At 43.6% G+C, this 16,847-nt stretch overlaps 1 protein-coding gene across 2 annotated transcripts; it reads right to left on the reverse strand.

Annotated features, from left to right (window-relative positions):
• Positions 1 to 303: 303 nt before the first annotated feature.
• LOC139765824 (uncharacterized) lies at positions 304 to 10,350 on the reverse strand. Of its 2 annotated transcripts, XM_071693634.1 has the most exons (4): positions 10,192 to 10,350; positions 4,679 to 4,795; positions 4,023 to 4,117; positions 304 to 3,904 (listed from the first exon to the last, which is right to left on the reverse strand). In XM_071693634.1, exon 4 carries the CDS (start codon positions 3,901 to 3,903, stop codon positions 1,714 to 1,716), a length of 2,190 nt encoding a protein of 729 aa, XP_071549735.1. In that variant the 5' UTR covers position 3,904; positions 4,023 to 4,117; positions 4,679 to 4,795; positions 10,192 to 10,350; the 3' UTR covers positions 304 to 1,713. The 2 variants fall into 2 exon arrangements, with proteins under 2 accessions (XP_071549735.1, XP_071549734.1); XM_071693633.1 differs by having other exon boundaries at positions 304 to 4,117; positions 9,549 to 10,262.
• Between the last annotated feature and the right edge of the window lie 6,497 nt (positions 10,351 to 16,847).

Below are 16,847 nucleotides of genomic sequence, written 5' to 3' on the forward strand. Positions count from 1 at the left end.
TGATATACAAGTGTTGCTCAAAAGGAATGTTTTTGATTAGTTTATATTTTTTTTGTAAGAGTTATGAATGTTTGTTATTTTCAAATGATACAGGGGTTAAAATTGGATTTTGCAACTCTTGGACCAATTTTTGGGAGTGACTTTCTCAGAAGTTGTCAAAATGAATCATGATATTCAACTTGTGCTAGTAAGGATAGGAGCAGTCTTTACAAATTTTACAAATTCAGCTTAGGGTAAACATAGATTACTGGCTGCTTTCTTTGTATGGTATTACAGTAAAACTTAAGAGAAAAGATACTCAGATGAGTTTTCAAAAGTTTTACTTGCTGTAGTTAGTAAATGCATGAAATATTAACATCTCAGTATGACTATACATTCAGTATGATCATTAATTAAAATCATTGAGTTTTCAATTTTATTTACAGCTCATGAACATTATATCCACATATGCTTCCTACAATGGAGTTTTTCATAGTTGTTCCCTGTTTCCCTCGTTAGCAAGGTAGTGCCAGAAACAGGTGAAAAATGACCTCTTTTATGCTCATATAAGTATAATGCACTGAAAAAAAGGCATATGTTATCTATTATCTCCTGGATTTAAATATTAAATCCTGCCTTGACCTGGAAAAGCACTGGAGACTTCTGAAGATATTAATAACTAAAGGATTCCTACTCACCTTTGAATATAACATAAGAATATACTATAATTTCCATGAAGAAATAATACCTAAGATAAGAAGCACAAACATCCCTTTAACTAAAGTTTGACAGAGACAATGCTACTACAAATAATTTAGAGAGAGAGCTATATGCCAACATACGAGTAGATACCAAACCTACATACAAGCCTTATACCCTTGTCTTGGATCATGACTGCAATGCAGTGACTGAGATCAATATACTACAATAAATAGTTTTAACCAATAAAATTTTCTTTGGCATAATTACAGCATCAGTACTTCAGGTATCTAGAATTTTTCATTCCATCTTAACTACGGAAACATTAAGAACACTATTTAATTCTATTTTGATAGTTATTTGTTGAGTACTAAAAGACAGTCAGATACTCATGACAGCTCCAAAAGGTCAATGGTTTTATTAGAATGTGTATGTTAATATTATACAACTAACCCTATCACACAGCAATCTAATGTATTTATTCACTAAAATCAATACGATTTATTTTGAGTCTGCAACTCTAAAATCTTAGCTTTATTTTCACTGAAAATTTAACAAGGCTACTTCATAAATAAACCACTTTAGTAACAACAAGGTAACAACAGAAGAAACTAACACAAGTGAGATAGGCATAACAATTCCTTCTTTATCACAAGTAATATAATTAGCTAGTAATTGCACACACTTCCTGAATAACAGCCCTTTAATGAAAGAACATTTTACTTACACAACAGGCTGTTTCCTATGGACGGACTCAGTCTTGACACCAAGTATCTGTACCATATACATACAATATTTCCATTAAAGTCTAAAACTTTTTAAGATATTAATATATATTTATATGTATATATTTAAAAAATTTTCCATTAAATATTCATCCATGATTTTATAATCTAAAAGAAACGATTTCTTATAAAGTCCTAACATATTTGTACATATTGCACGGTGCACATGTGGATAACCAACATGGCATAATGATATCATCTGGTTTATTGTGGGAAGCACAGTCATATAACGCACTGTAAAAGTCCACCGTCAGGCTGGCAGCTTCTCCTGCATCACACTGTTTTGCAAATTGTCAACACTACATGGTAGTAATTTGTGAGGGCTGGAAGTTTGGGGATCTTCATTACAATGAAAGAGTATTTGGTGATTAGAGAGATCCACCCCAGAAGAAAACTGAAGATGACAGACCTGGCATTCAAAAGTATCCTCCTCACACTCAATCTTACAAAGAACATCCTCATCACATTCAAGCTTGATATCTTGTTCACACTCAGCTTTACACACAGAACCACTGCCATCAAAAACAGAAGCTTGAGAAGAGCACTGTTTAACTGTTGGTATGTTCATGTGTTCAATAAAGCTTTTCTTGTCTTGTGTTTCTTCTGTATGACATTTTCCAGGCAGCTCAGTGCTATCCTTCCCTCCAACAAGCATTCCTCTTAAAATACTGGGACCAGGACGACCTTCTTTCCCTCTCACAGGATTTTTCTCCATTTGGCTAGATTCTGCTAAATTTTTGAAATTTTGCAGTAAACGACTAAACAAAAAATTTGTTTCAACCTTAGGTATATCACAATTTTCTCCTGGGGTAATTTCCTCACCAGCTGGCTTTAAGAGATACTCCTTTAGTAGACTCATAGGTTCATTTCCTGTTGCTGTACAGTGTATATCACCTAAGGAATAATTTTCTTGTGCCTCACTGGTAGCCCTTGACATTTCCCCTCCCTCTTTCTGTGCCCTTTCAATATGAGAACTATTTTCTGTACTCTGCAATTTTTTTAAGCAGGTGAGAGTATCTTTCTGTATGCTATTGAGATTATTCTTTCTTTTTCCCTTTTTTTTACTTAATTTTGAACTACGTCTACGTGACTTTCTACTCTTCTTCACTTGCAAGACCCCAAGGGATTCTTCACTTAAAGAATCCCCAGAGTCATTATGTTCATTCCCCATAATAAGCTGAAGAAGCCTTGATGGTGGTATTGGTGATGATGATGTGTGAAACTCATTCTCAAAATATCCAGTGGGACCTGAATGTCTCTGTACAGTAGTAGTTAAACAATTCTGAGAAGAGCCAGGTACATTTAAGCAACTAGAATTCACATTAACAGCATGCTTCTTCTTTCTTCGCGATTTTCGCTTCTTGGGAATGTTTACACTGCTGGACACTTTCTTGGCTAACCAATTTGTTGGCTTCCACTCTAAATCATCCTCTTCAATATGGGATGACTCGCTTGTGGAACTTTCCAAGATGTACTCCACATCACTACTGTCAAGGGTAGAGCTTATAACTTCTACCATTTGATTCTGCTGTGCAGACAGAGACAACTTCTGAAGTAAAGCAGATGAGTGCAGCTCACCAGGAGGGGGGTCATCTTGTGACTGTGGCATGCAAGTCTTTAGGATCTCTCCTATTCCCTGACAATCTATGACTGAATTCACAGTTTTTCTTGACTGGTTACTTGTGTAATCTTGCATTTTCTGTTGCATCACTACAGCTAACAGCATAGTACTAAATGGTGCATCAAAGCTCTCAATTTGAGAATCCTCTTTGTAATGTGAATCTTCACCAATTTTAGTTGGATAGTGAAGATTTCTCATAACATCAGCAATCCCTAAATCACTTGAATCCTGCTGATATGATTCTTCTAATGTGGACGGAATGTTGGTAGCCTCAGCTTCAGCATTCTGATGGAGTTCTTCCAGAAGGGATGCATAAGGGTAATGAACGTCATCATGCCGAAGTTGGTCAAATAGTCTTGTGGGAAACGAATCTAATACTGGACTTTCTACATTACCTACTTCATCACAAAGTTTCTTCAGACAAGTTGCATAAGGATAATGTAATGCATCGTCTGAATTATTACTTGGCTCTAATGCCAAAGTAGGTTTCCATGCAAATTTTTGTTTTTTCCTCTTATTTGTCACTTTATTTGAACCTATTCGGGGATCATATATATCATTCAAGTCACCTAGAAAATCTTTCCTTCTGTTTATTACTTTCTTATGTGTATAATTTCTTTGTCTATCTGACAAATTTCTTGTAATCCCTACATCTTCACTTTTATCAGATTTGTACTCTGTCTCAACAAAATCCATCACATTAAGCTCAGTCTCATCCTCCTGCAACATTTCAGTGACTGGAAAAGAAACCGAGTCTTTTGCCACAGCATGCATTCTTCCTGCATGCAGTTCTGAGTTGCCTGTTTCCCAGTCAACCATTCTGCAGGAAGATATTTACAAAAAAATAACAATGTTTCAAACACATGTTGCAAGTGATTTAGATTTTCAAAATGGTCTGTTTCAGCACACATTACTGTTTACAAAAATTCATTCATTACCTGTTTCTAAACTTAACTAAAGAGACCTACAGAACTAGATACTTCACATTCTGGTAGTCTTTAGGATAATCTTTCCTTAAACAGCACATCTTGACCTGGGGAAAAAACAGAATCATGATATAAAACTGATAATGTTAGAATTTGTGTCAATATATTAGGTACATTTGAAAACACGGCAAGTTCTTTCATGCATGACTTCCATCGTGTAAGGATCAGATTAACAAAGTTATTTTAGTATATAATCACAGCAATATTCAACCAAGTTCAGGTATTGCTTTGCTATCTGCAATAGTATGACTGATGTTTGAATAAAGTGATACTAAATTCAGCTTTTAGACCATTCCACTCATATTTTGAACAAGTGTTAACCTGTAATGTTGTGCTAATTCCTTAAGCAGCCACTATGCTAAAATATAAAAGATAAAGAATATCGTATTATGAGCGCTGCAGTTTTAATCAATGGAGTTTGACCCTCTAGCAAATTTAAATGAGTGAGCATTTTTCTCATACATGATTCCATTTGAAATGGTATATCAGGAGTAAACATTTTATCTTGTTCATTAACAGCTGACCCTTGCCCAAGGGTAAGCATTCCTTACTACCTCACATGCAGCTTAAGATCTGTCTTACTACTGATTAAAGGTTCTGTTACTCACTGTGCTGTCTTCTTTTGCAAGAAGTGAAGAAGGGTTTCTTGTCTCCCAGAGCATGAACGCTGCAACGTCCAGGTTAACATTGGGACGAAATAGCACCAACTTGAGGGTTTGTTGTAACTGTAACCAATACAAGCAATGTGACTATTACTGTGAAAACAGTCCAGTTATAAATAATGTACAGTTCCTATGATGAGGCCTCATGTAAAGAATATCTGTGTTTTGAAATTATGCATATGATTAGGAGGACATTCTTTGTCTGCTTCCATCTGTATTCCTGTATTTGATCCCTTACTTACTGCAAATGTTTATTTACACAAGCTGAACACCTCTACACACAAATTTATGCATTGAGTTTTGCACCTGTTTCAAGTATGTATGTAATGCTTGAATGGTGGCCAAGGTGGCAATGCACAATAATTTCTACCCACAGTCTTTCATCCTCCAGCCATACCAATGACAGCATATTTTCATGTATTTTCTATGAGGGAAACTGAACGGCTTTCAGCTAGACTTACAAGACTAGAGAGATGATCCTTAAATAACTGACAACAAGGATCTGTCTTCAGATTGAGTAGGAAGTGATTTCACACACTAGCCCTTCCAACATTGAGAGTTGACCACGATGAGGCAGGAGAGGGTGTTTCTAGCAAAAGTGGAGCCAGTGTTGTAAACATTTGCCTGACCTTAAGTAACTGTCTGCCTGAATCTCAGATGCCTTCTCCCTCATGGAACTCTTTCAAAGGGGTGGTCACAGCAATAGAGTCTCCATAACCATTGAACTCTAGTGTCGCTTCTCAGTCTTTAGTGCCTCATCCTTAAGAGGCCACTGGCAGAGGTCAACTCCAGTGCAGTGTTTGCACAGCGCTGCTGATGATAGTAGTGAAGTAAAATGGGGGTGGAATGAACAATTTGTCAAGCCTTTCAAAGTAAATTTAGCCTTTTCAGTATGTGATATATTTGTTTGTTGATGCATATGGCTATTATATTACATATTTCAATGTTTTTAAGTGGATCTCACTTATAGGGTGCATTAATATGAAAACAATGTTGCTTACAAGGTGTCCATCAGTAGCTGGAATATGTTAAGATTTTAATATTAGTTATTTTGCTCTGGTATCATTAAAATTTTTTGTTATTTTTTTTGAATTTCCAAAAGAAGGAACAGAGAAGAGGGCCAGGTGAGGATATTCCCTCAAAGGCCCAGTTCTCTGTTCTTAACGCTACCTCGCTAACGCGGGAAATGGCAAATAGTTTGAAAGAAGAAAGATCATTAAAAATGAAATTATAACAGAAAACTTTTCAGTATAACTGAATATTACATAACAAAGAAAGACAGTATTTGTAAAACAACATTTCTTCAAATCTGTCACTGATTTAAAGATTTGTTACAAAAATACACCTTAACTGTCAAACGTAACTATTGGGAAACATCATTGTGTGAACTATCCGTTGGCAGGGACCCCCCAATTGTACAGTTTTTTATAATATTGTTATGAAGAAAATAGATAAATGAATCACATTGATTTTAATAAGATTCATAATGTAGGTTCAGCATAATACAATCAAATTAATTTTTCGGGGTAGGTAAGATAAATGATAAAACATTCACAGCAGCAACTCACTTGGCATTCAAGCTTCACTCCAGCACTTTTATAAGCACATTGTGCTGAAACATCAACATAACTGCTTCACATTATTAGCGTGTAAGCAATGGATGAAATATATTTGTTTTTTTTTTTTTTTATCTGTAAAATAAGATCGAGTGTAAACAAATGTGGCCTTTTTTTGTCTGTTTTCCTGGCACTACCTTGCTGAAGCAGGGGGTAGTGATGATGTTTCCTGTAGGACGGGGTAGTACCAGGCATGGATTAAGGCAAGCAAGTATGAATATGTACATGTGTATATATGTGTATGTATATGTTGATATATATTTTATGTACATGTGCATGTATAGGTGTTTATATGTATATAAACTAAATTTTGGAGAATTCAAAAGAAAACTGTAGTTAAGAGTTACAATACAGGGTAGTATGATGACATGTAACTTTTTTGTGCTGTTTATATTTAATGGTTAGTTAATACTATTATTATGTTTCACACTTATCCAGTACTGTATCTATATAACAGGGCTAAGGATGGATGATCCTGTTCAGTGTTATTCACATTTTATGCTTCCTTAACCTTGGTTCAGCATGAAGCGTTTAAATCATTTTGCCGCATCATTATAATTCTGCGATGTTCCCCCAAATTCATCAGATCTTCATGAAAAAATTGCTCTTAATATGACCTTAAAGTGATATTTATAAAGTTGGCACTGAAATTTCTTGAAAACAATACTTCGTAGTGGAAGATCAGATTTACAACAAAATTTGTCAAAATGCTCTTCAATGCGTAATACTCAAATTAAGGAAAATTATTCATTATGAAGCCAAATATATTCCAAAAGCTTGAGATTGCATATGAAAACACTAGCAACTGTAACTCTTAAATTCTTGTGCTATATATATATATATTTTTTTTTTTTTTTTTTTTTTATATACTTTGTCGCTGTATCCCGCGTTTGCGAGGTAGCGCAAGGAAACAGACGAAAGAAATGGCCCAACCCCCCCCCCCCATACACATGTACATACACACGTCCACACACGCAAATATACATACCTACACAGCTTTCCATGGTTTACCCCAGACGCTTCACATGCCTTGATTCAATCCACTGACAGCACGTCAACCCCTGTATACCACATCGCTCCAATTCACTCTATTCCTTGCCCTCCTTTCACCCTCCTGCATGTTCAGACCCCGATCACACAAAATCTTTTTCACTCCATCTTTCCACCTCCAATTTGGTCTCCCTCTTCTCCTCGTTCCCTCCACCTCCGACACATATATCCTCTTGGTCAATCTTTCCTCACTCATTCTCTCCATGTGCCCAAACCATTTCAAAACACCCTCTTCTGCTCTCTCAACCACGCTCTTTTTATTTCCACACATCTCTCTTACCCTTACGTTACTTACTCGATCAAACCACCTCACACCACACATTGTCCTCAAACATCTCATTTCCAGCACATCCATCCTCCTGCACACAACTCTATCCATAGCCCACGCCTCGCAACCATACAACATTGTTGGAACCACTATTCCTTCAAACATACCCATTTTTGCTTTCCGAGATAATGTTCTCGACTTCCACACATTTTTCAAGGCTCCCAAAATTTTCGCCCCCTCCCCCACCCTATGATCCACTTCCGCTTCCATGGTTCCATCCGCTGACAGATCCACTCCCAGATATCTAAAACACTTCACTTCCTCCAGTTTTTCTCCATTCAAACTCACCTCCCAATTGACTTGACCCTCAACCCTACTGTACCTAATAACCTTGCTCTTATTCACATTTACTCTTAACTTTCTTCTTCCACACACTTTACCAAACTCAGTCACCAGCTTCTGCAGTTTCTCACATGAATCAGCCACCAGCGCTGTATCATCAGTGAACAACAACTGACTCACTTCCCAAGCTCTCTCATCCCCAACAGACTTCATACTTGCCCCTCTTTCCAGGACTCTTGCATTTACCTCCCTAACAACCCCATCCATAAACATATATATATATATATATATATATATATATATATATATATATATATATATATATATATATATATACCAGAAATGAAAAAAAATTGCATAATTTTAAAAACTTAGCATCATCTGGCTTTTCAACTTTTCCTTAATGATGTAGGCTAGTGTAAAGGGAGAAGGGAAATTTAAAAGAACATACACCAGCTTATAAAATGAGCAAAATTTATCGAACCTATTCTGGGAATTTAGGAAAAGGTCCAAATTTGAAAAATGAAAAAAAAAAAGGATGAATGGGAACTTTGTAAATAGTAACACTATTCAGTTACGGGAAGACTAGGTGCTTGTTGTGTATCATGTGAAAATACTTTTGATCATTCTTACAGAAAAAGTCATCCACTTTCACTTTTGAAGATCCTGCCTGAGAAAAAAAATCGTTTCACAGACAGTTTTGACCTAGGATTTTTTATGGGACTTGAGGGAAAACTTTGATAAATCCCTGTTTTATTACGATATCTTTGACTTTTGCAACACTATAAACATTTATAATTTATATGATCATATATATATAATAATGTATATAATGTACATAACTCTCCTACCTTATCTTAAAAAACAATGCTAATGCCATTATAAATCAGTACTGTATAGACTGCGTGGGTGACATTTAAGTTCAAAGTTAATGTTTGTGTTTACCAAGTGTTTCGCTTCTATCACTTAATAATAATTTTCTGTTTATCATTCTGAATATACAGTATAAACATTTACACTTCAAATGACGATATTATGGTTTACATAACTAAATCATTGCAAAACCATTAATATTTAGGCAGTGCTTGTGTGCCAGATGACATTTGTCTAGTTAATATTATGTTTTTTGAAGCCATTGCTTGGTCTAAACCAGGGAAAGGATGTTGACTGCCACAGTAAAGGGAAATTTTGGGGGCTAGTTGGAAGAATACTCGTCATATGCAGTTTGCAGTAATGGGACTTGAGCTGACTTCGGCTGACCGCCTCTGCGATCGGTTAAACTTTCTAGACCAAAGAAATACCATGGGGAAGGTAACCACATAGAAGGCCTAGATTGACATGGATTAAGGATTTGAAATGTGATTTGCAAGTTAGAGGAACATCAATTGAGGGACAGAAAAAAGTTAAATAAATCGTCAGGCTGGGCGTAAAGAAATTATGAAAATGGTGATCACTAGGTAAGAGACCTATATAATATCAGGCATGTTAGTGAAAAACTGTATAAAAAAATCGGATTATATTGTTCTTGTCTTTCGCTTACCTTTTACCCGCACATTAAGCCTCGTATCATCATCAATTTAGCTTTTAAAGCGCACATTAAGCCTCGCATCATCATCAATTTTAGCTTTAACGTACAAATTTTCAAGGAGAGCAATAAACACTCGCATATGCCTCATTAGCTTCAATTTTCCACCTTTTTGAGATATATTGTGGCGTCATGACATCCAGTAACTTATTATGAATCACTTTCCTACATGGATCATATCCTCAGAGGAAGACCCAATGTCACTTCAGTGCATTAAGCATTGCATCTATAAATTCTCAGAAAATTCCATTCGTCCAATGTCTCCAGCTTTAAAAAAAAAAAAAATACTCATTTTGATTTTTTTTATGTCTGCACACTCAACATCACTTAGACAAATTATAAACTTTTTCCCCTCAAGTCTATACTGCCATCAAGTTTTTTGGGGGGAGGGGAAGGGGAAGGGGGGGCCTAAAGATAAGGCGGGCCACTAGCCTAACCCAAAACCCCCCTTCCTTGTTACTCTGCCATCGCCTATCAAATTTGGGTGTGTGGGGGAATGGTTGCAGGGTCCTGGGAGCCGGCAGTCTTTTCAATCATCCCTCCCGAGTCGGTCGTGAGGCGACGGGGGAAAAGCAGGCCAGAGTCCCTGCGCACTCACTAGGGGGAGGTGAAATCGTTGGCGAGGCGTAAGTGGGACAGACGAAAACACCTTCTCCGACTTCGATCTGATGCCCAAAGGTTGATCAACAAACGACGCCTGTCACGTCTCACCCGACCTTTCTCCTGCGGGGTCACAATTCCACACCGCCAACCCACCCCATTTTCTTTCCTTTTTTTCCCATTTAGGTAAATGGTAATGACGCCAGTTTATAGTCACTTGCCCTCGTTATTTCCTCCGGTTGGTGCTGGACCCTCGTCTGGTCTCATTTCTCTCGGGTGTGAAGTATTTAAAAGGTTTTTTGAGATTGATTTGAGGAGAAAAGTTAATATGGTGTTTTGTGGACTTTTGTCATTTCATACAAGTATTTCTTTTGCTTTAGAACCCGATTGTGATGTTCGTAAATTGTTTTCAGAGGCATTTCACAGCCTTAAACCCTCGATGACATATTTTAGCAAGGGTTTCGAAGCACAGAAGTGCGAGTAAAGTAGAAAAACCATCCATTATTCCCAAGCTCGACCATATCTTAATATAATCATTAATCATTCTCCCTGATCTCTGCCAAGCCTAACCATTTCTAATATAACCCCTTCCTAGCAGCTGGATGCCCTGCCAATCCCATCCATATCTATTATAATTTGTAGAGTTGAACTTAGAGGCGAAATTATCCACTTATCATTTTCATTCTTTCTTTTTTCTCGAGGAAATCCATGGGAAAGTTCCTATTCGGCCATCTAAATCTATGAAGATGTCAGTGTTGGGGTTGTATTAGGTGTACTTTAGAATTTATTGATTCTTTAGAACGTAGGAATTTACATCTTTCCTTTTTATTTTTGACCTAAGACATCCCGCAGAAGGAGCCGGCCGGCACCCAAATGAGGAAGGCTTTTAGCGCGCACATAACTTAACCCTTTTAGGATACCTACACCCTTAGAAAAGGATAAAAAAAAAAGTATTAATTATTTCGCTAGTTCTATCTGTGACAGATGTATCTTTTATTTACGCTCTTCACCAACCATATAGGTTTGCTTTAGGGTCTAGACTACAGGTGTTCAGGCTGACCCGCCATTTATCCTACCAATTACATGACCAGCGACCGGTTTTACCTCTAAGAATGACCAATAGATCAGCGGAATTACCTTTTTGTATGAACAATAGAGCAGTGGAATTACCTTTATGTATGAACAATAGAGCAGTGGAATTACCTTTATGTATGAACAATAGAGCAGTGGAATTACCTTTATGTATTAACAATAGATCAGTGGAATTACATTTAAGAATGACGATAGATCAGCGGAATTACCAATATGTGTGAACAATAGATCTTGCTTGATTTCATATTATGTCCTTTGGATGGTATTTTGCTACATCTTTCTAGTAACTTTACTGCCTACGTCACCAGTCTAGTTTAAAAACTGAAAAAGGGATGTGAACGCCTCCTTCCTCCTGTAGCAGCAGCACCACAGGACCTTAGCTACGCCTCCTTCCTCCTGTAGCAGCAGCACCACAGGACCTTAGCTACGCCTCCTTCCTCCTGTAGCAGCAGCACCACAGGACCTTAGCTACGCCTCCTTCCTCCTGTAGCAGCAGCACCACAGGACCTTAGCTACGCCTCCTTCCTCCTGTAGCAGCAGCACCACAGGACCTTAGCTACGCCTCCTTCCTCCTGTAGCAGCAGCACCACAGGACCTTAGCTACGCCTCCTTCCTCCTGTAGCAGCAGCACCACAGGACCTTAGCTACGCCTCCTTCCTCCTGCAGCAGCACCACAATGCCTTAGCTACGCCTCCTTCCTCCTGCAGCAGCACCATGGGGCCTTGGGAACGGCTCCTCCCTCCTGCAGCAGCACCACAATGCCTTAGCTACGCCTCCTTCCTCCTGTAGCAGCAGCACCACAGGACCTTAGCTACGCCTCCTTCCTCCTGTAGCAGCAGCACCACAGGACCTTAGCTACGCCTCCTTCCTCCTGCAGCAGCACCACAATGCCTTAGCTACGCCTCCTTCCTCCTGCAGCAGCACCATGGGGCCTTGGGAACGCCTCCTTCCTCCTGTAGCAGCAGCACCACAGGACCTTAGCTACGCCTCCTTCCTCCTGTAGCAGCAGCACCACAGGACCTTAGCTACGCCTCCTTCCTCCTGCAGCAGCACCATGGGGCCTTGGGAACGCCTCCTTCCTCCTGCAGCAGCACCATGGGGCCTTGGGAACGCCTCCTTCCTCCTGTAGCAGCAGCACCACAGGACCTTAGCTACGCCTCCTTCCTCCTGTAGCAGCAGCACCACAGGACCTTAGCTACGCCTCCTTCCTCCTGTAGCAGCAGCACCACAGGACCTTAGCTACGCCTCCTTCCTCCTGCAGCAGCACCACAATGCCTTAGCTACGCCTCCTTCCTCCTGCAGCAGCACCATGGGGCCTTGGGAACGGCTCCTCCCTCCTGCAGCAGCACCATGGGGCCTTGGGAACGCCTCCTTCCTCCTGTAGCAGCAGCACCACAGGACCTTAGCTACGCCTCCTTCCTCCTGCAGCAGCACCATGGGGCCTTGGGAACGCCTCCTTCCTCCTGTAGCAGCAGCACCACAGGACCTTAGCTACGCCTCCTTCCTCCTGCAGCAGCACCATGGGGCCTTGGGAACGGCTCCTCCCTCCTGCAGCAGCACCACGGGGCCTTGGGAACGCCTCCTCCCTCCTGCAGCAGCACCACGGGGCCTTGGGAACGGCTCCTCCCTCCTGCAGCAGCACCACGGGGCCTTGGGAACGCCTCCTCCCTCCTGCAGCAGCACCACGGGGCCTTGGGAACGCCTCCTCCCTCCTGCAGCAGCACCACGGGGCCTTGGGAACGGCTCCTCCCTCCTGCAGCAGCACCATGGGGCCTTGGGAACGGCTCCTCCCTCCTTCAGCAGCACCACGGGGCCTTGGGAACGCCTCCTTCCTCCTGTAGCAGCAGCACCACAGGACCTTAGCTACGCCTCCTTCCTCCTGCAGCAGCACCACGGGGCCTTGGGAACGCCTCCTTCCTCCTGCAGCAGCACCACAATGCCTTAGCTACGCCTCCTTCCTCCTGCAGCAGCACCACAATGCCTTAGCTACGCCTCCTTCCTCCTGCAGCAGCACCATGGGGCCTTGGGAACGCCTCCTTCCTCCTGTAGCAGCAGCACCACAGGACCTTAGCTACGCCTCCTTCCTCCTGCAGCAGCACCATGGGGCCTTGGGAACGCCTCCTTCCTCCTGCAGCAGCACCACGGGGCCTTGGGAACGCCTCCTTCCTCCTGCAGCAGCACCACGGGGCCTTGGGAACGCCTCCTTCCTCCTGTAGCAGCAGCACCACAGGACCTTAGCTACGCCTCCTTCCTCCTGTAGCAGCAGCACCACAGGACCTTAGCTACGCCTCCTTCCTCCTGCAGCAGCACCATGGGGCCTTGGGAACGCCTCCTTCCTCCTGCAGCAGCACCATGGGGCCTTGGGAACGCCTCCTTCCTCCTGTAGCAGCAGCACCACAGGACCTTAGCTACGCCTCCTTCCTCCTGCAGCAGCACCACAATGCCTTAGCTACGCCTCCTTCCTCCTGTAGCAGCAGCACCACAGGACCTTAGCTACGCCTCCTTCCTCCTGCAGCAGCACCACAATGCCTTAGCTACGCCTCCTTCCTCCTGTAGCAGCAGCACCACAGGACCTTAGCTACGCCTCCTTCCTCCTGCAGCAGCACCATGGGGCCTTGGGAACGCCTCCTTCCTCCTGCAGCAGCACCATGGGGCCTTGGGAATGCCTCCTCCCTCCTGCAGCAGCACCACAATGCCTTAGCTACGCCTCCTTCCTCCTGTAGCAGCAGCACCACAGGACCTTAGCTACGCCTCCTTCCTCCTGTAGCAGCAGCACCACAGGACCTTAGCTACGCCTCCTTCCTCCTGCAGCAGCACCATGGGGCCTTGGGAACGCTTCCTCCCTCCTGCAGCAGCACCATGGGGCCTTGGGAACGCTTCCTCCCTCCTGCAGCAGCACCATGGGGCCTTGGGAACGGCTCCTCCCTCCTGCAGCAGCACCACAATGCCTTAGCTACGCCTCCTTCCTCCTGTAGCAGCAGCACCACAGGACCTTAGCTACGCCTCCTTCCTCCTGTAGCAGCAGCACCACAGGACCTTAGCTACGCCTCCTTCCTCCTGCAGCAGCACCATGGGGCCTTGGGAACGGCTCCTCCCTCCTGCAGCAGCACCATGGGGCCTTGGGAACGCCTCCTTCCTCCTGTAGCAGCAGCACCACAGGACCTTAGCTACGCCTCCTTCCTCCTGTAGCAGCAGCACCACAGGACCTTAGCTACGCCTCCTTCCTCCTGTAGCAGCAGCACCACAGGACCTTAGCTACGCCTCCTTCCTCCTGTAGCAGCAGCACCACAGGACCTTAGCTACGCCTCCTTCCTCCTGTAGCAGCAGCACCACAGGACCTTAGCTACGCCTCCTTCCTCCTGTAGCAGCAGCACCACAGGACCTTAGCTACGCCTCCTTCCTCCTGTAGCAGCAGCACCACAGGACCTTAGCTACGCCTCCTCCCTCCTGCAGCAGCACCACGGGGCCTTGGGAACGCCTCCTTCCTCCTGCAGCAGCACCACGGGGCCTTGGGAACGCTTCCTCCCTCCTGCAGGAGCACCACGGGGCTTGGGAACGCTTCCTCTCTCCTGCAGCAGCACCACGGGGCCTTGCGAACGGCTCCCTCCTCCTGCAGCAGCACCACGGGGCCTTGGGAACGGCTCCTCCCTCCCGCATCAGCACCACGGGACCTTGGGAATGCCTCCTCCCTCCTGCAGCAGCACCATGGGGCCTTGGGAATGCCTCCTCCCTCCTGCAGCAGCACCACGGGGCCTTGGGAACGGCTCCTCCCTCCTGCAGCAGCACCATGGGGCCTTGGGAATGCCTCCTCCCTCCTGCAGCAGCACCACGGGGCCTTGGGAACGGCTCCTCCCTCCTGCAGCACCACCACGGGGCCTTAAGGGCGCTCCCTCCCCCCTGCAGGAACACCACGGGGACTTAGGAACGGCTCCTTCCTTATGCATTACAACTACGGGTCATAGCAACGCCTCCACCCTTCTACAGCGTAACTATGGGACCTGAGCAACTCCTGCTTACTTCTACAGCAGAAACAGAGGACCTTAGCAACGCCTTCCTCCTGCAGCAGCGGGACCTTGGCAACGCCTTCTTCCTCCTTCAGGAGTACCACGGGGCTTTCGGAGCGCCTCCTCCCTCCTGCAGCAGCACCACAATGCCTTAGCTACGCCTCCTTCCTCCTGTAGCAGCAGCACCACAGGACCTTAGCTACGCCTCCTTCCTCCTGTAGCAGCAGCACCACAGGACCTTAGCTACGCCTCCTTCCTCCTGTAGCAGCAGCACCACAGGACCTTAGCTACGCCTCCTTCCTCCTGTAGCAGCAGCACCACAGGACCTTAGCTACGCCTCCTCCCTCCTGTAGCAGTACCATTGGACCCTACATGGACTTAAAGTAAGGGGGTCTGTAAACTGGACCACTATATTAAGTGGGGTCTGTGAACTGGCCCACTATATTAAGGGGGTCTGTAAACTGGACCACTATATTAAGGGGGGTCTGTGAACTGGCCCACTATATTAAGGGTGTCTGTGAACTGGCCCACTATATTAAGTGGGGTCTGTGAACTGGCCCACTATATTAAGGGGGTCTGTGAACTGGACCACTATATTAAGGGGGGTCTGTGAACTGGCCCACTATATTAAGGGTGTCTGTGAACTGGCCCACTATATTAAGTGGGGTCTGTGAACTGGCCCACTATATTAAGGGGGTCTGTGAACTGGCCCACTATATTAAGGGGGTCTGTGAACTGGCCCACTATATTAAGGGGGGTCTGTGAACTGGCCCACTATATTAAGGGGGTCTGTGAACTGGCCACTATATTAAGGGGGGTCTGTGAACTGGCTCACTATATTAAGGGGGTCTGTGAACTGGCCCACTATATTAACGGGGTCTGTGAACTGGCCCGTTATATTAAGGGGGGTCTGTGAACTGGCCCACTATATTAAGGGGGGTCTGTGAACTGGCCCACTATATTAAGGGGGGTCTGTGAACTGGCCCACTATATTAAGGGGGGTCTGTGAACTGGCCCACTATATTAAGGGGGTCTGTGAACTGGCGCACTATATTAAGGGGGGTCTGTGAACTGGCCCACTATATTAAGGGGGTCTGTGAACTGGCCCACTATATTAAGGGGGGTCTGTGAACTGGCCCACTATATTAAGGGGGTCTGTGAACTGGCCCACTATATTAAGGGGGATCTGTGAACTGGCCCACTATATTAAGGGGGGTCTGTGAACTGGCCCACTATATTAAGGGGGGTCTGTGAACTGGCCCACTATATTAAGGGGAGTCTGTGAACTGGCCCACTATATTAAGGGGGGGTCTGTGAACTGGCCCAATATATTAAGGGGGTCTGTGAACTGGCCCACTATATTAAGGGGGGTCTGTGAACTGGCTCACTATATTTGTCACACACCTCAAGAATTAAACCAGTGTAAGCACCATTAACCCACTACATCTAGCCTCAAATGATAGGTTATATTTAACCATTTCTTTTTCTCTTTTTCAAACTATAATGTGGCTTTCTTTGGATAGTAAACACTACAGGTTTTAAGGATAGAAAACACAGG

This window comes from Panulirus ornatus, chromosome 56 (genome assembly GCF_036320965.1).
Source record: "Panulirus ornatus isolate Po-2019 chromosome 56, ASM3632096v1, whole genome shotgun sequence".
Lineage (NCBI taxonomy): Eukaryota > Metazoa > Arthropoda > Malacostraca > Decapoda > Palinuridae > Panulirus > Panulirus ornatus.